The sequence below is a fragment of the Platichthys flesus genome, chromosome 23, assembly GCF_949316205.1.
Source record: "Platichthys flesus chromosome 23, fPlaFle2.1, whole genome shotgun sequence".
Classification (NCBI taxonomy): Eukaryota; Metazoa; Chordata; class Actinopteri; order Pleuronectiformes; family Pleuronectidae; genus Platichthys; species Platichthys flesus.
The window spans coordinates 16938953-16963553 of NC_084967.1; the positions used below are offsets into that span (position 1 = coordinate 16938953).

The following is a 24601-nucleotide window of genomic DNA, read 5'->3' on the forward strand; positions in this document are numbered from 1 at the left end:
CCAGCCGACAGCCACGCTACCTATTCCAGAGGAGGTCCAAGCTGTGGGGAGGAGGGGATGACCGCGGGGAGGAACGCCGTGGCCTCAGCCCAGACGAAGGAGGGGGCCGTCCAGCAGCACTGGGAGGTCAGGGGTCGGGGTCGGTTGTGGATCTGACCAGTCGTTCGGCATCAGCAATGGAGCTGAGTGGCAGGGCAGGTTCTGGACTGGATCTGGTGAATCGGCTACAGCTGCTCAACAAAGACAGTCATTCTCTGGGGGAGGAGCCGAGCCCTCTTGACCCAGGCCGGCGGTCACCAGTAGGAGGTGCCAGGTAAGTGCTGACCTGATAGCACTACTTCTGTGTGTGTGTTTGTGTGTGTGCTGTAACAGAGTCTGTTGTTTGTGTTGTTCCAGATGTGAGGACAGAGGAGAGAGTAAATCGTAGGTTTCATCTCTGGTAAACAGTTCTTGTTATTGCCAAGAGATGACTTTCTTTAGCTAACAGCTAACTAACGTTCACCTTCTATGCCGATGACTGACTACTAAAAATCTGAAATTATTCCTCTGTCCATCTTTGGATTATTTGTTGTTTGCTAAACACCTGAAAAGCTTTGTGCCGAACCAAGCTAAGCAAACCTAACGAGCCTGTCGAGCTTCTTGTTTCACTACATGTGGCTCTTTCGTAACTCAAAAACAAAAACAAAGAACAAAAGCACAAGCTGCAAACATTAACATATCCGACTTACTAGCTAACACTACCACAGTAGTTTTACGTTCTAGGCCTAGAGTTAGCATCACTAACATCTCTGCATGTTCAACAGAAAGCAAAGCTTCCAGAACAGCAGGTGTTTTAACAGTAATAAATAAAATATATAAACTTTAATGGCAAGGCAACAATAATTAGACGGTTGAGTCTGTGTCAAATGGAAACTCTAGTCACTAGGATACTGTTATACTAAGGTTTAATGTGTTGCAGGTTGTTCTCCAGTCTCGGTGAACTCCACACCATCTCCCAGCGAGGATATGGCGCAAGCTACACAGTGCGACCAGGAAGTCGCTACCCTGTCACCCGCCGGAGCCCCTCCCCCTCTCCTTCCCCCTCTGATAGGTCGATAGGGCTCGCCTCCTCCCCAACCCCATGTTCTGAAAGGCCAGATCTAAGCTCAGGTCGCGGTTTAACCATCCTGAAGTCCTCCAGTCTAAGTCTCCCCTCAGAACCAAAGGAGGTTCGCTTTGTGATGCGAAGCGCCAGCGCACGGACCAGGTCCCGTTCGCCTTCACCTTCCCCCCACGCCTCACCTTGCCCCTCCCCAGTACTTAGTGGCCCCCTGTTGGCCCTGAGGCCATGGAGGCAGCGGCCCCTCAACCTGTGGAATAAATATGACGTGGGTGACTGGCTGGAGAGCGTGGGTCTAGCCGAACATCGCCAGCGCTTCCAGGAGCACGAGATTGAAGGCTCCCATCTCCCCGCCCTCACCAAAGAGGACTATGTGGAGCTGGGCGTCACCAGACTGGGGCACCGGATCAACATCGAGAGGGCACTGAGACAACTTCTGGATGGTTCCACTTGACCCCGTAACTGCTGATCACTAACCTCTAAACATCTTGAACTGTGACCTCATAACCCCTGACCTCTGGTCAGACTCTAGGCTATCTCCTTGACCATGAAATCTTAGCAATGACTGAATCTTTAAACCTTTTTACCAACGCAGAGCCCAACTCTCTGAATGAGCTCTGTGACATTTTGGCTCATCAGCTGTTTGATCAACTCTGTGTTGTGAAGGGTGTTAGCATCAAGGTCTGAGTCCAGAGAGCCGTTCTTTATTTTGAGATCAGCTCACACTTAGTGTCCACTGATCAAACTGTAAAAACCCTAAACTAAATGTATTATGTCTCTATTTATAAGCTCAGAAGCCAACGAGGCAGCAGCTGACTCTGGTGCCATTTTGATGAATCATCATTTAGTTTAAAGCTACTTTCGTGCTACCTGTTAGCTCTTGAGCTTTTAGCTCGAAAGCAACCGGAGCTATGATGTGTTCGTACGACTTTGAGGTAAAAAGAGTTTGAAAATATGTCAAACCAGCTGAGATGGGAGAAGAATATTTAAAAGATTTTTTAGGAGCCTCTTTGCCTTTGATGACACGTCACATGAGACATTAGCGTACGGAACTGTTCACTGAACACCGAGCTGAACGTTCTCATCAGGTGAAGATACGTTGATCAAAAAGCTGATGTGACAAACTGACGACAGAGTTCATGAGACAGGTTCTTTCCCTCTTTCCTGATCACTCACACCTGATTAGCTGGACTTTTGTTAGCGGAGCTGATCGATTAGCGAGTCTCGACCTTAACAACAGGAGATTCCATCAGAAGATACGTCTCCGCACCTTTTAAAAGAAATCTTCTTGTGTCTTAGCATTTTTTCTTTTTCCAAATATCACTCACAAAGACTATGTGTTGATTTTCTGTTTGTATCTTAATTCCGATCATCTAGAACTTATGAATAACAAGTAATAATAATGTGGTGGTGATGACTTACAGAGTTTTAATAGTTTGGACAATAACTTTGAGTTACTTATGATTTGACAATGAGTTGAATTTCAAGGTCGTTTCGGTGATGTTTGAGAATTCATGATGATTTGTCAATGAGTATGACTTTGTGCTGATGTGCTGTGTGTTTCAGGGAGAGCTGCAGCCGAGCTCCAACTGTAAACCTCTCTGGTTTCTAACCTGCTTATCGAGGGCTTACTGTACATGGTGCTATGTGTTAAAAGCCATCTGTACAGAAAATACCTTTCTCCTTCCCCTTCTATACTTTCCTCACTCCGACACCTGAATCTCTTCGGTTAACCCCTGTAACTCAAGTGAGTAATTCCTAAATTAGATATGGCAGTACCTGCCGTTACCCCTGTAGTTACAGTAACTTGTTAGAAACAGGCCAAAAATGGAGTTTCCTCCCTGCCATATTGGGGATTCCTTCCCTGCCATATGTGGAGTTTCCTCCAGACCATATACAGAGTTCCCCAGAGGCCGTGAATGGAGATGTTTTCACTTAGCGCTGCAACGACTGATCAATCTCTCGTAAATATTGGCATCACGTTAGACCATAGACTGTAAATAAAAATGGACGACACATCTGAAGCTCCTCCTATTCTCCAGAGATGAAGCCAAAATAGAGCCATTTTGCCTCTTAATGATGACCAATCAATAATCAGAATTGTTGCAGATGAATTTTTCTTGGCTTGACTAATTGTTGGAAACAGATTCTCAGCCTCCGTTTCAGTGTGGTGGTGGTGGGGGGTTGTAAAGGCATCTGACCGTTCAAGTTCAACAGAATTAAAATAGTAAATTTATCATCTAACTATTGCAGCTCTAATGTAACGGCTTTTTAAAAAGGAATTCTCTTTTAAACATATTACAGGAAGATGATAAATGTGGAGGAGTTTAGCCTAGCTTAGCACAAAGACTGGAAGCAGAGGGAAACTGCTAGCATAGCTCAAACTAAAATGAAAGAATAACACCTCCCAACAGCAACGTGGTCTCATTTACATGTTGTAACTCGTTATTTAACAAACTGGTCGTCAAACCAGCCGCAGGAAAAAGCTTTGAAGACGACGAACTGCTGCTAAAACCATCTGTCATTTTTATTGTTGTTGTCTTTCTAAACCTGTAAGATAAACAGGTTACAGCACGTAAATAAGACATCTCCGAAGTTGCTGGAAGGTGTTGAATTTTAAAAAAACGTATTTGCTTTATATCATTACAATTAAAATGTATTCTCAGTGTTTTACACGAACTCCAAACAACGATCTTGTGATGTAACACGTCTCCTCTTGACCTCCGCTAAAGCACAATCAACGTTTCAGTGCCTGTTTCCACTTTGAACCAATAAACCGCGTTTATCCCTCTTGATTCCGACTTTAGTACCTGAACATGTGACGCAATGGCCGCGCCCTTTTATAGAATTAATACCTGCCCATGGCAGACCAGAGGTGTAGAATGTATAGTCCATGTACAGCACATCACAGTAGACTATATAGTCTCTTGAATATATATTATGGTAGAATAATGTAGCTATAGTGTAATATATAAAGTATAGTAGAAAATTAAATTTATACAGTTATAATTTGGTCTTTATCCGTTTGTGGTATTCAGACTTTGTAAACACCTACATATCAGCTGTTAGCCTGATGCTAATAAAAGATAAGTTTCAAATCATCAAAGCTCACATTCTTGAACAACATGGCTACGTCCCTGTGTCGTATGCACGATGTATGAGGACAACACGACATAACACGGCCAATCAGCCAGCTGTGCGTTCGCCCCTGTGGCCAACTGCAGTAGTACAACAACACAAAATACTTCCTGTTGACCTCAATTATAAATTACAGTAAAACTGTTAAGGACTCAAATCTAATCAAGATCTATTCTAACTTTTTGCATGCTGACTTTTTAAATGATGAAGGTTTTATATTTGTAAATGTTTCCCACAGCTCCGACAAGCTGTTTGTATGTGTGAGACATTCCAGTGAAAAAGCTGAAGACAACCAGAAGGAGATTTGAATTTGCGTGAAAAAACATTTAGATTTGAATGAATGGGGGACAACTTCCAAACCAGTTCTTAAAACATCCGGAATCGCTCCTGACAATCGTTGTCAACTTAATCAGCATAAATCCACAGACAGACGCAGTTAGTCAGGAGGTGGTGGAGACCAAAACAAGAGCTACAAGAGAGGGAGACAAACTCCACATGAATCAGAGTTCAACATATCATCTTCAAAAGTTGATATGTCAATGTTATGTAACCTTTTATCGCACCTTCAAATAAAATGGATGCCATTGACCACACAGTATAATAAAAAGATTCTACGTATATTTTGCTGCCTCTAAAATCTGAATTTAGTGTGTCCCTGTGGACTGATTAACCTGCACTGCCCAACAAGCATTGAATATTTAATTATTCATTTAAATTACGTCTTCTCTACGCTTGACTATCCAAATGAAACCAGCTGTTTACACCACAAACATCTTTTGAACAAACATTCCTGGTTTCACAGGTAAAGAAAGTGCCTGTTGTGTAGCTGTTTACACTGAGTGAATATCACGCTGGACAGATATATGCTGTATGTCTATGTAGTATATATCACAATGGGCTAAATTTACTGTACAGAGTCATTTGCGGAACGAGCCGTCGCCTTCTCTGCAACAATTACAGTAGTTTGGTTTTGGGTCAGTGAGGACATGTGACCTCAGGTCCCTGCTGTCTGTTGCTCTGTCTAAATTACATGAAGGTCTTTGGTTCGATTCTTCTTACTTCAGGAAACTACTTCCAATTAACTGAGAAAAAAAGTAATATTTCTATCAACCAGATAGAAATTTGAAAATCATTATTATTATCCAGTCCTAACGTACTAATTCCTCAACTTCCTGCAGATTGGCTGAGAATCCTGGCTTTTAACTTCTGTGTGAAACCCCCCTCCTCCTGATTTTTACCTGGTTCTAATGGTTTTATGGTTTTAAGGTTACCCCCCTCCCCCCCCCCCCTCCCTTTCTGGCTTCCTCTTTTTAAAGTATGTTTGTAGTTTCTTTTGGAGTGAGTGGCGTGAGTTGTATTTTTTTTTTCCTTTTCTAAAAACGAAATGAGCACACGATGACAACTGATGAGCTCTGCAACGCAACAGACTGTAATCTTTATAATAAACTGTCATTTACTACAAAGTTAGAGTCTGGACTTCACGTGTGGTTCTTTCAACCTCTGACTTTGTTTGGGCGATAAAGTCGAGTTAATCACTGATCTCAACTCCTGACGTCTCGACAGCTTCACACACTGAGAGTAACTGACTTCAGGGAACAGATCTACAGACCTCCAGGTGGACTTCAGGAGCAGAATATAAACTACACCAGGTTTGACTAAATCTAGTTTCAAGACTTTGAATCTAGTTTATTTTATATTGAGCTCATGTGTTTGTGTCAATATTAATTATCAACACAACAAACAGTCAAAGAAGTGTGAGAGCAGCTAAAACAACGTTTGGTCATTATTAATAATAAAGTTCCCACACAGTTACAGTGTAAAGCTGAGGTCAGGCTGTAAAATATCCACCGAGTTTATGCTGAATCCTGCATGCCTACTGAATATGGTAAAACTTTATGGATGTTTCCGTGTATTAAACATTAGGGTGGGACACATTTTTATTTTACATCCGAAATATAACTTCATATTCGGACTCCCGCCCCCTAGTGTTCAAATCACAGAAGAACATGTATCTTATAGATAACTAGAGACTCCACATTGGCTGTTGGAACAAGGAACATTTTGTCCGTTTTTCGCCGTCAATTTTGTGGAATATTCACAAGGAGAAATATACACTCCAATTTTTCTAAAGGTCAAAACCTCTGACCTGTTGCACTTCTGATCACTCAGATCGATAATTTTATGCATTGGCGGCCAGAGACACAAATATATGTTCAACAACATGACATGTCCCCTTTAGAAGTAAAGGTATGAGTGTGAAGTGACTGGGTTCAGGTTCCATGTGTTGATCACCAGCTTTAAAGGATTCAAATAAAAGGAGTAGAACACATTTTCTATAATATGTATCTGTTCCTTCCAATCATGAATCTATAACCAGATATAGATCTGTTGTTATCTCTTTGCACATGTTTAACATACGACATTATGAACATCTCAGACGACACTCAGACTGTGTGAAAGGGCAGCGTCCTCGAGCAGACATAGCTTTGTATTTGTCTTGAGTAAACCAGAGCTGGGACATGATTGGCTCTTTTGGCAGGTTATATCCTCCTCCCTGCGCTCCCATTGGCCGGTGAGCTTGACCTGCGTCTGCTTCATGATCACTCAAGGGTCGATGGCACATGACAGGCGGCGAACACCAGACCAGGTAGGGACCAGGGACAACTCAGAATGATCTCATTTTGAAAGTATGATATGTTTTTGGTCTGGTTTTTAGATTTGATCAGTGACTAGGAAGCTCCTGAGTGGAGGAGCTTCCAGGAGAAGGAGCACTTGGTTTTAATAAACACTTAGTCTGGCTGAAAAGTTGGTTTTGTGCATGAAGCCACATGAATTTCCAAAATAAGGAGAGGAGCTTGTCTGAAATCCTGTAGAACCGGCTTCTTCGCCCAGAGCAGAATGAGATAAAAAGCATGGGAGGTGTTCAAAGTTTCAAGCTGTGAATCAGTGACAGACGAAGGAGAAGCCGACTGAATAACAACCGTCAGAGCAGCTCTCCGTGGATAAAGATGGGGGCACATCTCCCCTTCTCTTTTCATCGTTCCTGTCGTCCATCTTTGGTCCGGTCGTGGAAACATCTCAGAGAGGATTCAGAGAAACGGGAGATTCTTTTCTGTTTTCAGATCAACATGCTGTCGATACCAGATCTGATCAAGAAGAAGAGAGACGGAGAAACACTGAGCGACGAGGAAATCAGAACGTTCATCAGCGCCGTCACAAACCAAAGCATCCAGGAATGTCAGATAGGTAGGAACATCTCACTGCCTCCAGCCGAGCGGACCAATCAGCTGCTTCTTACTCCAGTCTCTTCTTCTGTTGAGGTGCGATGCTGATGGCGATCTGGCAGCAGGGGATGGTCGTCACGGAGACCGAGACCCTCACTAGGGAGATGATGTCATCGGGGGAAGTGATGTCATGGCCAAAGGAGTGGGCGGGGCTCCTGGTTGACAAACACTCGACCGGTGGCGTGGGAGATAAAATCAGCCTCGTGTTGGCGCCTGCACTCGCCGCCTGTGGCTGCAAGGTGGGTGTGTCCTAATCAACCAATAGAAAGTTGTCATGTTCCTGATCAAATGTTTTTATGAAATGGAACGTGTGTGATTCTCTAACCTCAGGTACCTATGATCAGTGGGCGGGGCTTAGCTCATACAGGAGGAACCCTGGATAAACTGGAGTCGATTCCAGGATTCAACATCCACCAATCAGCTGAGCAGGTCAACAACAAAACAACAATTCACTGTTTGATTTACAATGAGCTGCTTCACTATGAACACAACAGGTTAATGGACATTAATCACAGGTTCAGAGGATCCTGGGCTCGGTGGGCTGTTGCATTGTGGGTCAGACGGAGAGGCTGGTCCCTGCAGACCGGGTCCTGTACGCCCTGCGGGACGCCACCAGCACCGTGGACAGTTTGCCTCTCATCACAGGTCCGGGACAGAAACCATCAAACACTTTCAAATCCAACTCTGATCAGTAAACGAGAATTTAAATATGTGCTTGTTGTGTTTTTCAGGTTCGATTATTTCTAAGAAAGGAGCCGAGTCTCTGACGGCTCTGGTGCTGGACGTGAAGTTTGGAAAAGCTGCTCTGTATAAAGATCTGGAAAGTGCTCGACAACTGGCTCAGTCTCTGGTACGAACATTAAATTAAAACACTGGGAAGAATTTACCAGTTTTCTTATACTTATATTTTCATTCATGATTATTTAAGTTTCTGCAGATTATAATGTGTCAATTGATTTATTGATTACTCAACACTTAATTAAAGCTCTAACATCAGGAGTGGAAGTGATTTTCATTGACAGAACTTTTGTGGAGTTTTGTGCCTCGAAAATATGAAATATAGAGTTTCTCAGTCCGAAGTTTTCATAGAGTTTTAACAAATAGTTAAAAAGGTTTTTATACATTGTGGTAAAACAGGAAACAAAACAGAAAGCAGACAGGGAACTTCTGGCACCTGGCATTAATAACACAGAAAGAGGAATCAACCCCAGCTCCCAGTTGCCCAGATAAAAGTCAACCAGAGATGAAACTACCAAGTGAGGACATGAACCTTGAGGTTTCATCAGCTAAGTGCACAGCAAACAGTCAAAACAGTAGTAACACAATGATCAGTGGAATCTTCCATTACACTTCCTCCTCCATGTTTTCAAAGAAATGAAACAAGCACAGGTTGTAACTAAAGATTTGTGTTCAGTTTGTGATAGAGTCTAGATTTCATGTTTCAGGTGAACGCAGGAAACGGTCTGGGCATACGTACGGGGGCGGTCCTGAGTCGTATGGACGCTACGATTGGTCGATGTGTGGGCAACAGTCTGGAGGTGATGGAGTCTCTGGAGACGCTGAAGGGAAACGGACCTGAAGACGTGATGGAGCTGGTGACCACTCTCGGTACAACACCTCCCTTTGTCCTGTGAAGTATGAAAGTCACAGTTTAGATTATTATATATTATAAGAATAAAGAAAGTTCCTTTTAGCTGCAGATTCCAGAATCTTCCAGAGAATCATCGTATTTTAAAGTTTCTCCAGTGTCACAGTGATCCAGTGATAAACTGATAGTTCACAGGAAACAGGAGCTGCAGACGACCGGCCAAATATGAACTCCCACTTTACACTCACGTACTTTGAATCATTACCAACTGCAAAATGTGTGTGTGTGTGTGAGTGTAGGAGGTGTGCTGCTGCTGATGACCAGCTCGGTGTCTGACCTATCAGAAGGCAGGAGGCAGATCCGTGATGCTGTGACCAGCGGAGCAGCTCTGAGGAAGTTTCTGGCCATGATGGAGATCCAGGGCGTGGCCACGGAGACCTGTTGCTCGCTAGGCTCCGCCCACACAGATTATTTCAGCGTCCTGAGAAAAGCTCGTCATCAGATTGAACTCACGACTCCTGCAGACGGTAACTAAATAATTAGAAAAAAAAACTATTTAAAACTCATTTCATGTTGAATTTTTTAATTAATATAAAATCATCTGAAATATTTCTGCTGATAAACATTCAATAAAAATCAATGAATAAAAACCATTTGAGGCACTGAGGTGATTAATATGAACTTTGGTTACAAGGCCACAGGATACATATTGGAGTTGATTGAATTAATCTCTCTCTCTCTCTCTCTCTCTCTCTCTCTCCCTCTCTCTCTCTCTCTCAGGAGTGGTGAAGGATGTTGATGGTTTCGTTTTAGCTGAAATTCTTCATAAACTGGGGGCGGGGCGATCGAAGGCTGGAGAACCTATCAATCACAGCGTGGGGGCGGAGCTACTGGTGTCACTTGGTCAAAGGGTCGAGACAGGTGAGAGGAGATGATGAAGATGATGATGATGATGATGATGATGATGATGATGATGATGATGATGATGAAGATGATGATGATGATGATGATGATGATGATGATGATGATGATGATGATGATGATGTTTGTGATCTCAGGCGCCCCCTGGCTGCGGCTTCATCACGAGGATCCGGCTCCGACTCCAGACCAAATGAGTCGACTGCAGAGAGCTCTGACTCTGGAAACAAACACACACAAACAACACAAACACAATCTGGTGGAAGAGCTGCTTCTTCCTCAGTAATACTATTGCTTCAAATATCAGGCGGGTTTCCTGACTTATCCTGCATTCAGCCACCAGGGGGCAACCGGGATGTTTTGGTTTCACTTTTGGAAAATGTCATGTCGGCCATCTTTATTTATAGTCTTTGCAAAAACTTTGACTTTATCCAAAGTCATTATTGAATAAAATGTGGACCCTTAGTGATGAGTGAACATCTGGAGCTTCTGGTGGACCTTCCTGGAAACTGATTTAGTCCATTACGTCACAGTAAAATGGGTTTGAAACGTTACAGTTTGATTATGGTTCTATTCTTATTCTTCATCTTGTGACGTTTATGTCTCAGCTGCTCCAATTTTTTTCTGTCCCTGACCTCTAGTGGACAAACAGCCACACTACGTCCTAACCCTAAAATGTTGCCATCATGAAAATATGCTTCTAGCAGGTGAACATTAAATAAAGAAAATATCATTATAAATACAGGATACAATAACAGTATATGATATGATCATATATGAATTGAATATTAACTGTATTTACACACAAAAGCTCATATAAATACATACATTATAAAAGAACAATGACTCAAATTTATTAAAACAATCAAATTTAATAAAAAACATCATAAAATAGTGAAAGTGTTTTTAGGGGCACTTCTTTAAGTCTTTTAAAGCCCCCCCCCCCCTCCTCCGCCCAGACTCTGTCGTCATGTGACGTCGCAGAGAGCAGGAAGTAGCGTGGATGTCTCACTCCTCTTCAAAGTCTGTGCACCAATTCCTGCCTTTTCTGGAACTTTTATATAATTTAGTTTTTATTCAGTTTATGAGAAATTATCTTTTATATTATAACTTCAATTTAATTGTATTGTATTATATAGTCTTTAATTGTATTCAATATAATTATTTGCATCTCCTACATTGGGAATTCTGAATATCTAAATATAAAGCGCTTTAACTTGAAAACTGCAAATAAGGTATTATTATTAGTGTTATATCTATATATTATAGGTTTATTTTTTCTTTATGTATTAAAAGGTGTATACAAATATTCTTATTTGATGATTACACCAGAAACCCAGGGTGGCCAGGATGTGGGTTGTCTGCAGATAACCGAGTGACTCATGACTTTGAACATAGACGAACTTCGGGGTGCTAGCTGGCTAACAGCTAACTTCCAGAGACGCCATTAGCTGGGTGAGACACAGCCAGACGCAGGAGCTCGAAAAGCGGAGTTACTCCGGAGTGTGGTCCCGATCCCGTCGCGTCTGTTGCCTGATAACGACCGACGTTGGGTTGTGTGAAGCTGTCGAGGCGCTCCTCCGCGGATCTCCCCGGTTTCTGCGGAAGTCGGAAGCCGATGTGAGCTGCGCAGGACTTCGCAGCGACCCGGGCTAACGTTAGCAGCGCTGGCTTGACGCCGCTTGTTTTCCTTAACGGCGACAACAAATTAGCGCAAATCAAACTTCCAGCCATGGCGGCCGGAGGGGCGGGCGGCAACAGCGGCAAGACGTACTCCTTCAAGGTGGTGCTGCTGGGGGAAGGCTGCGTGGGCAAGACGTCGCTGGTGCTGCGCTACTGCGAGAACAAGTTCAACGACAAGCACATCACAACTCTACAGGTAAGACCCGGGGTTAGCTCCGAGGCTAACCGCTGACAGGTAGCCGCTAGCTCCGAGGCTAACATCTGACAGGTAGCCGCTAGCTCCGAGGCTTGCGGCGGACAGGTAGCCACTAGCTCCGAGGCTAGCCGCTGACAGGTAGCCGCTACCTCCGAGGCTAGCCCCGCTCGGACTCAGGTGTTTGTTTTATTATAAGTCAGAGCAGGGCGGGTGGTGCTAGCGATGGTTGGGTGGCGGTGTCAGTTGTGTGGGGGCTCGTTACGCAGCCCGGGTCGCACCGTGGGATCGGGGCTGTGGGCGACACCGCAGCCGCCCGGCTAGTGTCGATGATCGTGACTGACAGAGGTGAAAGCCAAGCGTCCACTGAAGAATGAAACCATCAAGTAAAAGTATATAAATACCTCTCAGTGAAAAAACTTGTTAAGTAACAATAATAACATTTAAATAGCATTCAAAAGTCAATGATACAAAACAGTAACATTCTATTTGAATAAATTCAAAATAAAAGCCCAGTTTCGTTTCCCTCGTCCTCAGCTGTTCTCTCTCTCTCTTTGTCACTGACGTGATCTCTCTGTTTCTGGCTCACTCACATTTTAATGCTTAACGCAGGTGGAGACTTGTCTCCGTGCTTTGTCGGTGCGATCCCTCACAATCACCTCCACACGGTTTCTTCACCTTCTGCACAAACTTTCCCTCAGAGATCCGAGGACGACCTGATTAGATCTGAGGAGCTGAAAGGTCAGTCGAGGTCACGCTGATGTCACGAAAACATGTTTTTATCCCAAAAGTCACCATGACATCATAATGTTTCAGTAAAACCATTAACTCAACAGCGTTACTGGGGCACAGAAGGAGACATTGTGACCTGACTGGTTTGTGGAGGTGGTCAATTTAAATCCTCCTCCGTTCACTTTCAACAAAAACACTAAATATCTTCTGATTTCAGATTTGTGTTGTGATGATTTGCTTGGAAATGAAACTTAGAATGTTTGGACTCTACAGGCACATTAATCAGTGGTATGAAGAAAGCTTTACACATTGTCCATATTTCATGTGAACAGATCTTCATCCAAGTCTTCAGATACAAACAGTGAAAGTGTTTTTAGCAGATACATAAATAATCCATGATTGTCTAGTAAACATTTCCTGGTTTGAGCTTCTGAAATGTGAAAAAACAACAACTACCTTTATGCAAATTTCCTATTACCCCTTTTTAAAATTATTTTATGAAGGCAATGATTAATGCCACATTCAGATGACAGAACATTCCTGGTCCTTAGATCATCTTGCTGTCATGTGTCGAAGAGAAAAGCACTGAGCTGTTCAGAAAACTGTTGAAATGTGAATAGAGTTTTATATGATGAGATAAGGTGTGTGTGTGTGTGTGTGTGTGTGTGTGTGTGTGTGTGTGTGTGTGTGTGTGTGTGTGTGTGTGTGTGTGTGTGTGTGTGTGTGTGTGTGTGTGTGTGTGTGTGTGTGTGTGTGTGTGTGTGTGTGTGTGTGTGTGTGTGTGTGTGTGTGGCGCTTCTCCCCCATCATGCCTCTTGTTTGGGTTGTTTGTCTGCGGCGCTCAGGTCACACATGATCTCAGCAGACAAAGAAAAAGAATAATGTGTAAAACCAGGAAGAGTGACTCAGCGTTTCCGTCACAGTGACAGATCGATAATGAGTTAGAGCCGGAGCAGCTCAGAGAGAGAGAGACTCCCGGCTCCGTCGGCTGCTGTTGTGTAACCGCTGCTGCTCTGTTTTCAAACCTCTTGAAGTGAGTTGCTTCATGAACTCTGCTCTCGCACTCGCTTCCTGTGTCGAAGCCAAACTTCAGGGAAAGTCCGTTTCAGGTTAACGTTTCTTCAGAGAGGAAATTCAATGTGGTGTCATTGTTTAACTGAGCTTCTCGTCAGGTCCCTGATTCCTCAGAGGAACCACACATGTAACTGGGGGACATGTTGACGTGCACTATGAAACCTGGTGACTGTAAATCAGCTCAGGGATCAGATTTCTCCTCTGACACCGAGCTCGTTCTGTAAACATGGCCTCACCGGGCACCAGAAGATTTACGTTCCAATATAAAACAGATCACTTCTAATGGAATGGAAGTTTTAACATGCCAGATAAACTTCTCTCTATTTATATTAATCCTCAACCCAGGTCCCACGCTCTGTTACATTAGCTCTGAGGACGTCTGTAGCTCGGTTAGTAAAGTGCATGTAAACACAACAACAGTCAGACAAACGTGACCTCATCCAAACAAGTGTTGTAGCTCAAATTTGTAAGATGTCATCATCAAATGGGATGTTACGTAATTCAACTGTAAACTGAATTACTTTAAAATAGTTTCCACGTCTGTTCACACAAAGAAAGAGAACAACGTGTTTGTGAAATACTCTTTCCAGACATTTTTTTTATCGTTGTGACAAATGAACGACAGAAAAAAATGTTATAAAGTCAAAGTCGGGATCTTCTGATGAAATCTAAACAACAAAGCCTGTTCAAGCATCAGGCCCAGATTCATTCAGTAGAACAGGAAACAGCATCATCAAGGTTACAGTGTATGAGATTCAATCAAAGGGGAAATAAACATGATCATATTGTGGTCACATGTTACATGTCCCTCACAGGTGTCAGACATGTTTTCCTCCTTAAAAGAGAATCCACATGTTGAAGTGGATGAAAATAAGAGTTTCACTGGATGAGTAAAAAGCAGGAGGAGCAGGCAGTGACGTGCCGGAGCCTCCGGGTCCTGGTGCTCCTCCAGCTCCATGTGTCACGGTCACATGGTGCTGGATGCTTCTCGGCTCTACAGCTGCAGGGCTCAGGTCTCTTTACTCTCACTCACTTGTGACCGGCTCAGTTCCGTGAAGCAGCAGCATGTTGCACGACGCTGTCACCAGACGATCAGCTGTTACGTAAAGTTATCGGTTGATTTATTTACTCCAGCCTTTGATCCGTGAACAAACAACAGACGCTCATGATTTCCAGTCATGAGCGAGCTGCAGACTCCAGCATCAGTCAGGGTTCCTCATGAGACTCGTCACGATGGAAGCTTTCTGCCTGTTTTACTCTCGTTCACTCTCACAAAGTTTCACTGACTCTGAATCAGTAACTTTCCCTCTGTCGTTTCCACAGCTCGACAGGAACTTTGTGGCTGATATAAACTTTAGAGAATACAAAATCAGATCTTGATCAATCAGCTGTTAATCTTAACTCGTACATACATATCTACACATTTCTCAGATTGTTGGATCCACCTGATGCTTTTCTGTGACGTGTTCTCTGCTTCATGTGCAGAGACAAATAGCAACAGAGTGTGAGCGCCCTCTGCTGGTCAATGAAGGCAGTCGGAGCCAGAGGCCTTTGTGTTTGTGTGTCATTCCGATCGTCCCAATGTGACCAGAAGAGTCACATGACACCCACACGACCTCACACTCGTTTACGTGCTCATCATACATGTGCATGACCTCACGGTGACATCACTTCTCGGCCTCACACGGTTAATCTCTGAATCTGAGTCGCCTGAAAATGTCCAACATGTCAAAACAAAACGACAAACATAACAAAATTACCTTTGTTACACGCAGCTCTGAACCCAGTGGTTAACTGGAAACTAAGTTTATACTGAAACTGGAAGATGAGAAGTTACAAAACAAACCTGATAAGCTCCAGATTATTATGATTATGAGACAGTAATTATTATTTTAGTTTCACTGTATCTCAGGTTGATTCATATTTATAACATATCACTTTTGTATATGTCACTTGTCTCCAGAGATTAAAAATAAATCCTGCAGCATTTTAATCCTCAAGTTTCTGACCAATAACAACTCAGTGGAATAACTGTGGAGGTCAAAGGTCACTGCACCATGAACATATTCATGTGACCATGTTTTCTGAGAGAAGAACCAGTGAGTTGCAGCCACAAGAGAGAAATTATAAACTTGGATGTGTTTGAAATCCTCCAACTTCTGCACAGTTGTCAGTAAAAGATACAGATTTAAGATTTGAATTTGTTTTTGTTTGTGTTACTGTGTTTACAAAGTGTCTCACAACAACTGTTACTTCAGTGTGAATCATTTTGTGGGCTCTGGAGTGTGGAGACCCGACCAGAACCCATCAGGTCCAAACAAACATGAGCTATTTGGGTTCAGAGTTGGTCACGCTGCAGCGTGGAGGAATCATGTTCAGGAGAAGATGAGTTTGATACCTCGCTCTGCTTCTTGAAACTGACTCGTCTCGTTCTCCTCTTCCTCCTCAGGCGTCCTTCCTCACGAAGAAGCTCAACATCACGGGCAAGAGGGTGAACCTCGCCATATGGGTGAGAGCCCCCCCCCCCCCTGTGTTCCTGCTGCCGTGACGTTAGCGTGTCACTGGATGTTGACCTGGTTGTGTGTTTGTCTGCAGGACACCGCGGGTCAGGAGAGGTTTCATGCGTTAGGTCCCATCTACTACAGAGACTCCAATGGAGCCATTCTAGTGTACGACGTCACAGACGAAGACTCGTTTCAGAAGGTAACATCAGAGCAGGAGAGTCGCTGCACTCGTTCTCCAGGAGCTCTTCTTGTACATTGAAGTTGAATTAAAGTGTGTGTGTTTGTGTGGTTGCAGGTGAAGAACTGGGTCAAAGAGCTGAGGAAAATGTTGGGCAACGAGATTTGTTTATGTATAGTAGGTAAGTCATCACACATCTAACAGTTCATCACGTCTGTGGTCCACATGGGCTTCCGTCCGTCCCTGTTTGTCCTTCATGTCCTCGTCTTCGTCTGCACCGCTGCTGAACATGAAGTTGTCTCTTTGTGTCGTGACAGAATTTGTGAGTCGTTGTAACTGGATTATGTTGGTGTGGTTTGCTCATCATGAGTTTGGACCTGCTGCAGTTACACAATCCGCTGTGTGGAAATGTTTCTACATGAGGCAGCGAGTCATGAGGCTGCTGTCACTAGATCAGCTCCATGAAGTTTGAGGCTCTGAGCTGAGATCAGTTTGTTTCATACATGTGCTCATGTTTATGTCATTTATGTGGATTCAGATTTTTAATTTTTACTCTATAACATTTCAGTTAGAAAAGCTCTTAATCCCAACAGCTCATTCAAAGAGTAACGTTTATAAACCAACAGTCAGTTTTGTTAGACGTGAAATCCGCTCCATCGCTTGACTCTTTGCCCAAAGGATGATCACCACTTGTAGCTGCAGGGAGCGCTGTTGCTTTTTATTTGCAAATTGCGGTGAAATAAGTGTTTTCTTGTTCCTGCAGGTAACAAAGTTGATTTGGACAAAGACAGACATGTTTCAGTTGAAGAGGCAGAGAGGTAAGAACTTAATTTTAAACTCCTTTTCACTGTTGTCATAAGTTAAACCTGTGAAGAGCTCTGGAACGTTTCCTTTTCTCTTTTGAACAGAACCACATCATGTCTTCTTCTTCTTCTTCATGTTAATGAGCTGCTGTGTTTCTCTTCAGTTACTCCGAGTCTGTCGGAGCCAAACACTACCACACGTCAGCCAAGTTAAACAAAGGCATCGAGGAGCTGTTCCTGGACCTTTGTAAAAGTAAGAGTTCACCTGCACAACAGACACTGAACACACACACAGTGAAATATGAACATCAGCATTATGAACTAGACAAACTGCTGAGTCATGTCCCGCCCCTTCACAAAATGTCACAGGAAGCTGTTAAATACATTTTGCGTTGTCCTGCTAACAAACAAGATGACAATGAAAACCTCCTGGTGTTTTATTCATATAACATTTGTGTGTCTGTGTGTGTCTGTGTGTTTCAGGGATGATGGAAACGGCTCAGGCTGAGGAGAGGTTGAAGGGCAACGGAGCCAGCCAATCGGCTTCGAGTAGGCGGGGAGTACAGATAGTGGACGACGAACCACAGGCCACGCCGGCCGGAGGCTGCTGCTCCTCTGGCTGACACACACACTTTTACTTCAACACACACATACACACACATTCATCAGTGTGTCAGTTGTCTGGTCCATCGGCTCTAAATCCTAAACTAATCTGCTGTTTGTTCTGCTAAGGAGCATGGGAAATTACTCTTCACTTACTTAATCCTGCGTGCCCTTACTAAAGAAGTCACTGAAGTCGTTATGATTGAATTCAGTGACAAGATTCTCTAATAATCTCATTTTAGCACTTTACTATCCTCCCATATATGGAAATACAACAACGCAACAGTATTTTAAAAACAAAGCAGTGGCCAATGTTCCAGAAAACATCAATTTCATATTTAAATTATCATTAAAACAGGCGAACATTATTTCACAGAAGAGTCTCAGGCTTCAGCAAACACACAAACACGCACACACTGTACAGACGTCCAATAAACTCCATATTCATCAGAAAACATAAACACCAGTTTGTAGTGGAACGTCTCCACCTGCTGGACAAACATCAGACTGCAGACATGTCCAACCTGACCGCCAGGGGGAGCTGCAGCGGCATTTAGTCAATAAAGTTAATACAAAATAAACTTGTCATTAACATAAAACAAACATGGGTTCTGCAGAACCTGGTAATATTTGTTTAAATTAAACTGCACTTTATCCAAATCAAATCTGGAGATAAAATGTCCAACATGAAAACATGATATTTATAGTTTATTTCAAAAATGAAATTGATAAAGAGGTTAAATTGATTCATTTGAATTAATTATCAAAACCTAAAGAAATTAAAACAATATAAAGCTAAAAATTCTCCAATCTGGGAATCAGAGTAAAGAATTTAAACTTTAACTATTTTGTTCATTTATTAATCGACTAATCGTCACAGTTCAAATCAATAATAACGTTTAATCAGCTCTGCTCCGTCTTTATCTGAAAGTTGAGTCGATGGTTTTAACACAAACACACACTTCTCTACAACAACACACCCACACTGTCGCTGCCGGACAGAGAAACTGTGCATGTTTGAATTCTGTAAACAGCTTTTTGTTTGTTTTTGACTTTTAAAAAACTTGGTGAATAAATAAAAGAGTGAGCAGCGGTTATTTAATAAGTTAAAGTCTCGTGGTGGTGATGGATCTGATCTGTTCATGAATCCTACTCTCTTCTCGCTGCTGTGTTCGATTCCTGTTGTTTCTCCTGCGTTAATCTGCTTAGTGAAGAAAACACACAAATAACAACAGACTGGACGTGTTGTTGCCTTCGGGGGGGAAGTTCTGTTCGTTATGGAGAAACGACGACGTGTGGAAAAGGAAAAAATATCAGCACACCTTTTGGAAATGTCATTTTTTTAAACTGCTAGTGTCAAAAGTGTTTTGTAAAGATAATAGAACAATTATAACGATTTACACAACGCGTGGAGGTGTCGCGCACATTGTCGTTCTTTCATTTTGCACTTTTACTGAGTTTGTTCACGTGTGATTCACAGACAGAAACATGATTTATTTAATAACTTGTGTGCTTTATGGACATATTGATATCTCAGGATGAAGAAGACGATCCAGATCTCTGGGCTTCACCTTTTGCAGCTGCTACATCGTCCATCTTTATTAAAAGTATGACTGAGGTAGTTTATGATGGAACATATATTTCATCAGTTTTAAAAACATTTTGGTTATTTAGGTATTTTTAGTTTGGTTTAAAGTTGACGACCGAGTCACTTCAAAGAATCAGAGCCATAATCAAATCTGGAGGTTCACGAGTAATTTCACAATCTTTACTACTGATTTCCTTAAATAAGTTTAATTGTCCCTGTGATATTTTCTCATTGAATAACAACTTTTTTCTTATGTAACAAATCAGTAAAATTACACAAGCTCTTTTAGTAAGTTTATTGTGCTTTAGATATAAAGTGATATTCTGCAGCAGTTGGTGTTTGGAATCAGTCGACACACACAGACACACACAGTTTACTGTCTACGTTTTATTTGGAATCTTTTCACCATCAAACATGAAACCGAACTCTTTAAGAAAATTAAAAACCTGTAAAGTGACTTCTTCCCTTTAACAACACTTTACACTGTAACAGGACGAGACAGTAACACAAAGAACCGACCCAGTCACATTCAATACAAAGTGTAGAATATCAAAAATATTTTAAAAATAGAAATAAACTACGATCTCAAACCATTCACAGTTGAATGGAAAAAATTTTCTTCAAACAATTCTATTTGTTTAAACAGAGTTAATTGCACTTTTATCAGATGTCTGCTTTTCCTGAACTTAAAGAAAACTAGAAGCAAACAGTGGTTTGAAGAACATTTGGTTCAGTGTGAAAGTTGTTTTTGTAAATATGATAAAATTATTTTAGAGAAGAATCAGTTCTTGTTTTCTACACGATCACAAGACAAAATAAATGTTCACAAATTAAAAAATTTATTATTTGGAGGTAAACAAAGGTCAATTGAACTAATTAATAACCTTAATTTAAATCTGCAGAGCTGGATGTTATTTGTCTTTATGAAAACTGATCTGGAATTTCTTACTTTTTTCGAATTTTAAAGCCAGAATTCTTTTCAAAAAGTCTGAGATTTGAGTCTCAGTGAAACATCTTCTCTTTTATCTCCTGACGTGAGAAACTTACTAACCATAAAGTCTTGTGATCGTTAGAAAAACTTCAACAAACATCATAACAAAAGAGATTCTGACAGAAACAGAAGAATCATCCAATTACAACTATTTTTCATTCAGCATCTTTTTTAACAATCACGTTAATGTTTCAAAGGCGCTCCTCAGACTTCAGACCTTTACCACAAGCTGACAGCAGAGGGCAGCGCTGCTCCTCTAGTACACCGGAGGGTTCTGCAGCTCCTGGTACTTTGGCGGCCCAGTGGTGAAGATGCTGGGAACCATCAGGACGGTGGTTCGGGTGGGGTGACGCAGCTGGTGGATCATGATGGACGACAGGATCATCCCGAGCACCTGCAGGACAAACAGTGAGTTCAGTTAAATATCAAAGTTTCAACAGGTTCAGTCACGTTCAGCATCACCAGCTGAGCTTCTCACCGCCAACGTAGCCAGACTGAAGACGATGCCGGTCATGACGTCAGCCACGATGAGGATGAACCTCATGAGGATGGGGAAGCAGGGCTGAAGACGAGGGGGGGGAAGAAAAGCAGGATTTATCATTTTATTCAGGTTGCTTATCATAGTAATACATGTTGTGATGCTTTAATGTTCAGAAACAGGTCACAACATTGACATGGTCACCGACCTTGCTGTAGATCTGCTTCCTCGGGAACAGGTTCTGCAGGGAACAAACACAAACATTAGAGACGTGGGTTTGAATCCCGACTGAGGTAGATGACGCGTTGCTTTGAACTCACCAAGTAGCTGAGGCTCTGACACATGCCCTCCTCCACCTCCATGCTGCTGCACACACACGAATCCGGGACGTTGTCCTCCCAGTCCGAGTAGCTGAAGAGGCCGCAGCAGTGCAGCTGGACACAGAAGAAGAAGAAGAAGAACAGGGCGGTTAGAGATCAGAGTTATGAATCTACAATAACAGGAAGAGAGCTGCACCATAAACCTTAACACAAACAGCCTGAACCTGAAAGTCAACATTCCTCTTCCCTTTGACTGAGGAAGGGAAGTTTGAGTCTGAACCGACCACAGATCCATTTGTTTCTCTCTTCATGTGAAACCACAGAAGACGATGAGATGAGAAAGAGACGTCTGAGTGGATCCGTGAGGAAACAACACAAACTGGTTCCGTGAAAACATTTTACACAACCATCACACAAGAGTTCAGCATTTCTTTGTTCTTCAGCTTCTCAGTTTCATGGTTTGATTTTTTTCAGAAAGTAAACGTGTGAGTGAGTCTCCTTCCTCTACAAAAACAGGAAGTGATATCGACCTGCATCACCCAGGGAGCCAATCAGACGGCTCGGGCTGAAACCGGTCCAACGCCATCAGAGGTTTGATCTCCGCTCTGAGCGTGAGGGATCATCCTCAGGGGAACATTCTTAAAATAATTTGATATTTCTTTTCAAAATTTAAATTGTCCGCGATAGAGTTAAAAACAATGGATCAGAGCGGTGAGAGTTGTGTGTCAGTGTGTGTGTGTGTGTCTCACCTGGGACTGCATGCCGTCGGCCATGTTCTTCACCTCCTCTGAGGCCGTGTCCAGCGGCAGCAGCTCACGGAACTTATCCGACACGATCTCTGTCAACTGCAAACACAAACACAAGCTTTTATTCTGAAAAGCAGAAACCAATTAAAAGTTGAGCTGATTCGTGGAAACAGACTCAGAATCAGTCACAGTGGAACCAACACTCAACAGACCATAGAGCCATTAGACTGTGTGTGTGTGTGTGGGGGGGGGGGGGGGGGGTTACCTTAGGTCGGAAGAAAGCAGCGACGATTCCAATTCTCAGCATCATCAGAGTTCCAATCACCATACACACCAGGAACTGCACACACACACACACATCAAATGTATGACAGTGCACATGAGGAACGTGAGAAACACAAACAGTCTTTTATCCTCTTTGCTCTCGACAGGTCCCTGAACATCGACCTTTGTTCTGATGAAACAAGTTCATTATTAACATGGATCAGAAAAGAGAGTTTAGAACCAACAGGAAATCAGATCAACACACATCGAGTGTTTCATGACTTCAGTAACACTGGTTTTCCCCTCAGATGTCACAACTCTTTTCTTCATCATCATCATCATCATCATCATCACATCCTTCCTGTTTCAGGAGATGAGGTCAGTGGGATTTTCTGTTATTTAGAAATAGTGTTTAGACTCATTTCAGATGTGCTCTTCATGTGGGAGATGTTCACTGCTCTACATGTGGGAGATGTTCGCTGCTCTACATGTGGGAGATGTTCGCTGCTCTACATGTGGGAGATGTTCGCTGCTCTACATGTGGGAGATGTTCGCTGCTCTACATGTGGGAGATGTTCGCTGCTCTTCTCACTCACGAGGATCAGACACACTTTGTTCTCCCTGTGGGCGCCGTACGCTCCCAGCACGGCGATCACCAGTGTGACGGCTCCCACCACGTACAGGACCACCAGGCCGGTGGTGCGACCCTCCATCTGCAGGCAGAAGAGCAACAGGTTCATGTTCAGGTTCTTTTAGACCCGGAGGTGTTTGTTTAGAGAGAGTTTGTTCTTACGTCATCTCTGATGTAGACCTGAGAGAGCAGAGGGAACAAGATGACGATGGCCCCGAAGATCTGGAACCAAACACAACTCGGTTAGATTCACTCTGAACAGGTCAACGCACAAAGTGTCACGAGTTCTTCTGCACTTTATATTCAACTCACCGCTGTTTAATTACTTATAAATCTGCTATTTTGGTTCTCACTTAACATAAATAAAACATCAGTAACCGTCTTTTTCTATTAAATTAAATTCCATCAATACATATTTAATAACTGATGTTACGGAAATTGGAAAATATCACATTCAGCGAGATAATATTTTGGTTTTTTTTGCTTAAAACCAGAGAAATTAAATATTGGAACTAATCTACTTTATCTCTTCCTGCTCACGCCCGAGGTTATCACAAGTATCTATCATAGAGTGTAAAGAGAGATGACCACACCTCCTCCTCCACGTTAGCAGATGGGACATTAAATAAATGTTTGTCCAAGATGTTTCTATCGTTCCAGGTCGATCTCATCTGATGTTTGATGAAGTGTTTGAGCCTCTGTCACATGGCTCACTGTGATGTCACCGGCACAAGATGGCCGCTCCAGCTCTTTTAATCTGAGCTTCATCTTTGCACAGTGGGAGGAAGTGGAGACGTGAGGCTCATCTTTATTTACACTCTGAACGCAATCATGAAGCTTCTGTTCCATAACTGACAAGCAGGAGATAAGAACTTCTCTAAACTAGATTATTGTCAGAGGTTAAGTTATTTTCCAACAGTGGCGTATGAAGGTATGTTAATAAACTTTAATATACATATATATTTACAAAGATATTTATATTTACAACTTGTACTGTTAATAAATTGTGCTGTAGCTGTCAGTTATGAATGTGTCTGTAAAGTGCATCTTGATGTCCCACTGAGCCAGTGGGACATCTGTAACTGGTCTGTAACTGGTCACCTGGGGCTTTTATTGTGAAGGACGTGCCTGAACCGAAACTCTCTATTCAACAAAATGGCTGCTAAATTAAACTGAGGAAAACACACACACACACACACACACACACACACACACACACACACACACACACACACACACACACACACACACACACACACACACACACACTTCACTTTACTTTACTTTACTTTACTTTACTTTACTTTACTTTACTTTACTTTACTTTACTTTACTTTCTTCAGAATAACTTTATTTTTTGGAGTTTGTACTCTTGGAGACATCACCATGAACTTTTAACTGGTCCCAGTGTGACCGTAACAAACACTCCCAGTTTCACCTCCACCGTCTAACAGGTGATGACGCACATGTTAAAGACTCACAAACACAACACGTCGAACCTTCACCTCGTGTCTATAACCCAACACTTCACAGCTGTTCAGTACAAACCATCTACGTCACATTCAGACCCGGAGACGTCACAGGAAACTTTCCACTCGATCTCGAACTCACCGCGAACAAGACGTTGAACACGGTGAAGGTCCATTTGATGCACGAGTTGATCTGCGCCATGTTGTGAAGAAGAAGAAGAAGCAGATCCACAGAGCTGGTGTCAGCAGGAGGCTCCGCAGCAGCAGTGACGGGGGGCGGCGGGGTGGAGGTAGTGGAGCAGCCCGGAGGGGGCGGG

At 42.7% G+C, this 24601-nt stretch overlaps 4 protein-coding genes across 10 annotated transcripts in view; 3 read left to right on the top strand and 1 right to left on the bottom strand.

The window, feature by feature from the left end:
* Positions 1 to 5704, top strand: part of shank3b (SH3 and multiple ankyrin repeat domains 3b) — a 27375-nt gene extending 21671 nt beyond the window's left edge. For 3 of the 5 annotated variants that reach the window (XM_062382819.1, XM_062382820.1, XM_062382821.1), the window contains 3 exons: positions 1 to 313; positions 397 to 423; positions 959 to 5704. The exon at positions 1 to 313 is cut by the window's left edge and continues 951 nt beyond it. In XM_062382819.1, coding sequence (XP_062238803.1) covers positions 1 to 313; positions 397 to 423; positions 959 to 1553 — 935 coding nt within the window. In that variant the 3' untranslated portion in view covers positions 1554 to 5704. Of the gene's footprint in view, positions 314 to 396; positions 440 to 958 lie in introns of all 5 variants that reach the window. The other 2 variants (XM_062382823.1, XM_062382822.1) reach the window with 2 other exon arrangements.
* An 88-nt stretch (positions 5705 to 5792) lies between these two features.
* tymp (thymidine phosphorylase) lies at positions 5793 to 10581 on the top strand. 3 transcript variants are annotated; one of them, XM_062382836.1, is made up of 11 exons: positions 5793 to 5886; positions 6777 to 6884; positions 7360 to 7483; positions 7541 to 7760; positions 7852 to 7950; positions 8037 to 8166; positions 8253 to 8371; positions 8967 to 9129; positions 9409 to 9636; positions 9890 to 10030; positions 10168 to 10581. In XM_062382836.1, exons 4-11 carry the CDS (start codon positions 7563 to 7565, stop codon positions 10311 to 10313), a joined length of 1224 nt encoding a protein of 407 aa, XP_062238820.1. In that variant the 5' UTR covers positions 5793 to 5886; positions 6777 to 6884; positions 7360 to 7483; positions 7541 to 7562; the 3' UTR covers positions 10314 to 10581. The 3 variants fall into 3 exon arrangements, with proteins under 3 accessions (XP_062238820.1, XP_062238818.1, XP_062238819.1); XM_062382834.1 differs by having other exon boundaries at positions 7558 to 7760; XM_062382835.1 differs by lacking the exon at positions 6777 to 6884 and having other exon boundaries at positions 5864 to 5886; positions 7558 to 7760.
* Positions 10582 to 11475: 894 nt separating this feature from the next.
* On the top strand, positions 11476 to 19204 carry rab21 (RAB21, member RAS oncogene family). The gene is made up of 7 exons (XM_062382841.1): positions 11476 to 11906; positions 16159 to 16218; positions 16305 to 16412; positions 16509 to 16572; positions 17155 to 17209; positions 17359 to 17447; positions 17678 to 19204. Exons 1-7 carry the CDS (start codon positions 11760 to 11762, stop codon positions 17815 to 17817), a joined length of 663 nt encoding a protein of 220 aa, XP_062238825.1. The 5' UTR covers positions 11476 to 11759; the 3' UTR covers positions 17818 to 19204.
* Positions 19205 to 19757: 553 nt separating this feature from the next.
* Positions 19758 to 24587, bottom strand: LOC133948815 (tetraspanin-8-like). The gene is made up of 9 exons (XM_062382840.1): positions 24427 to 24587; positions 22978 to 23037; positions 22781 to 22897; positions 22186 to 22260; positions 21924 to 22019; positions 21175 to 21288; positions 21063 to 21095; positions 20855 to 20938; positions 19758 to 20770 (listed from the first exon to the last, which is right to left on the bottom strand). Exons 1-9 carry the CDS (start codon positions 24484 to 24486, stop codon positions 20633 to 20635), a joined length of 777 nt encoding a protein of 258 aa, XP_062238824.1. The 5' UTR covers positions 24487 to 24587; the 3' UTR covers positions 19758 to 20632.
* Between the last annotated feature and the right edge of the window lie 14 nt (positions 24588 to 24601).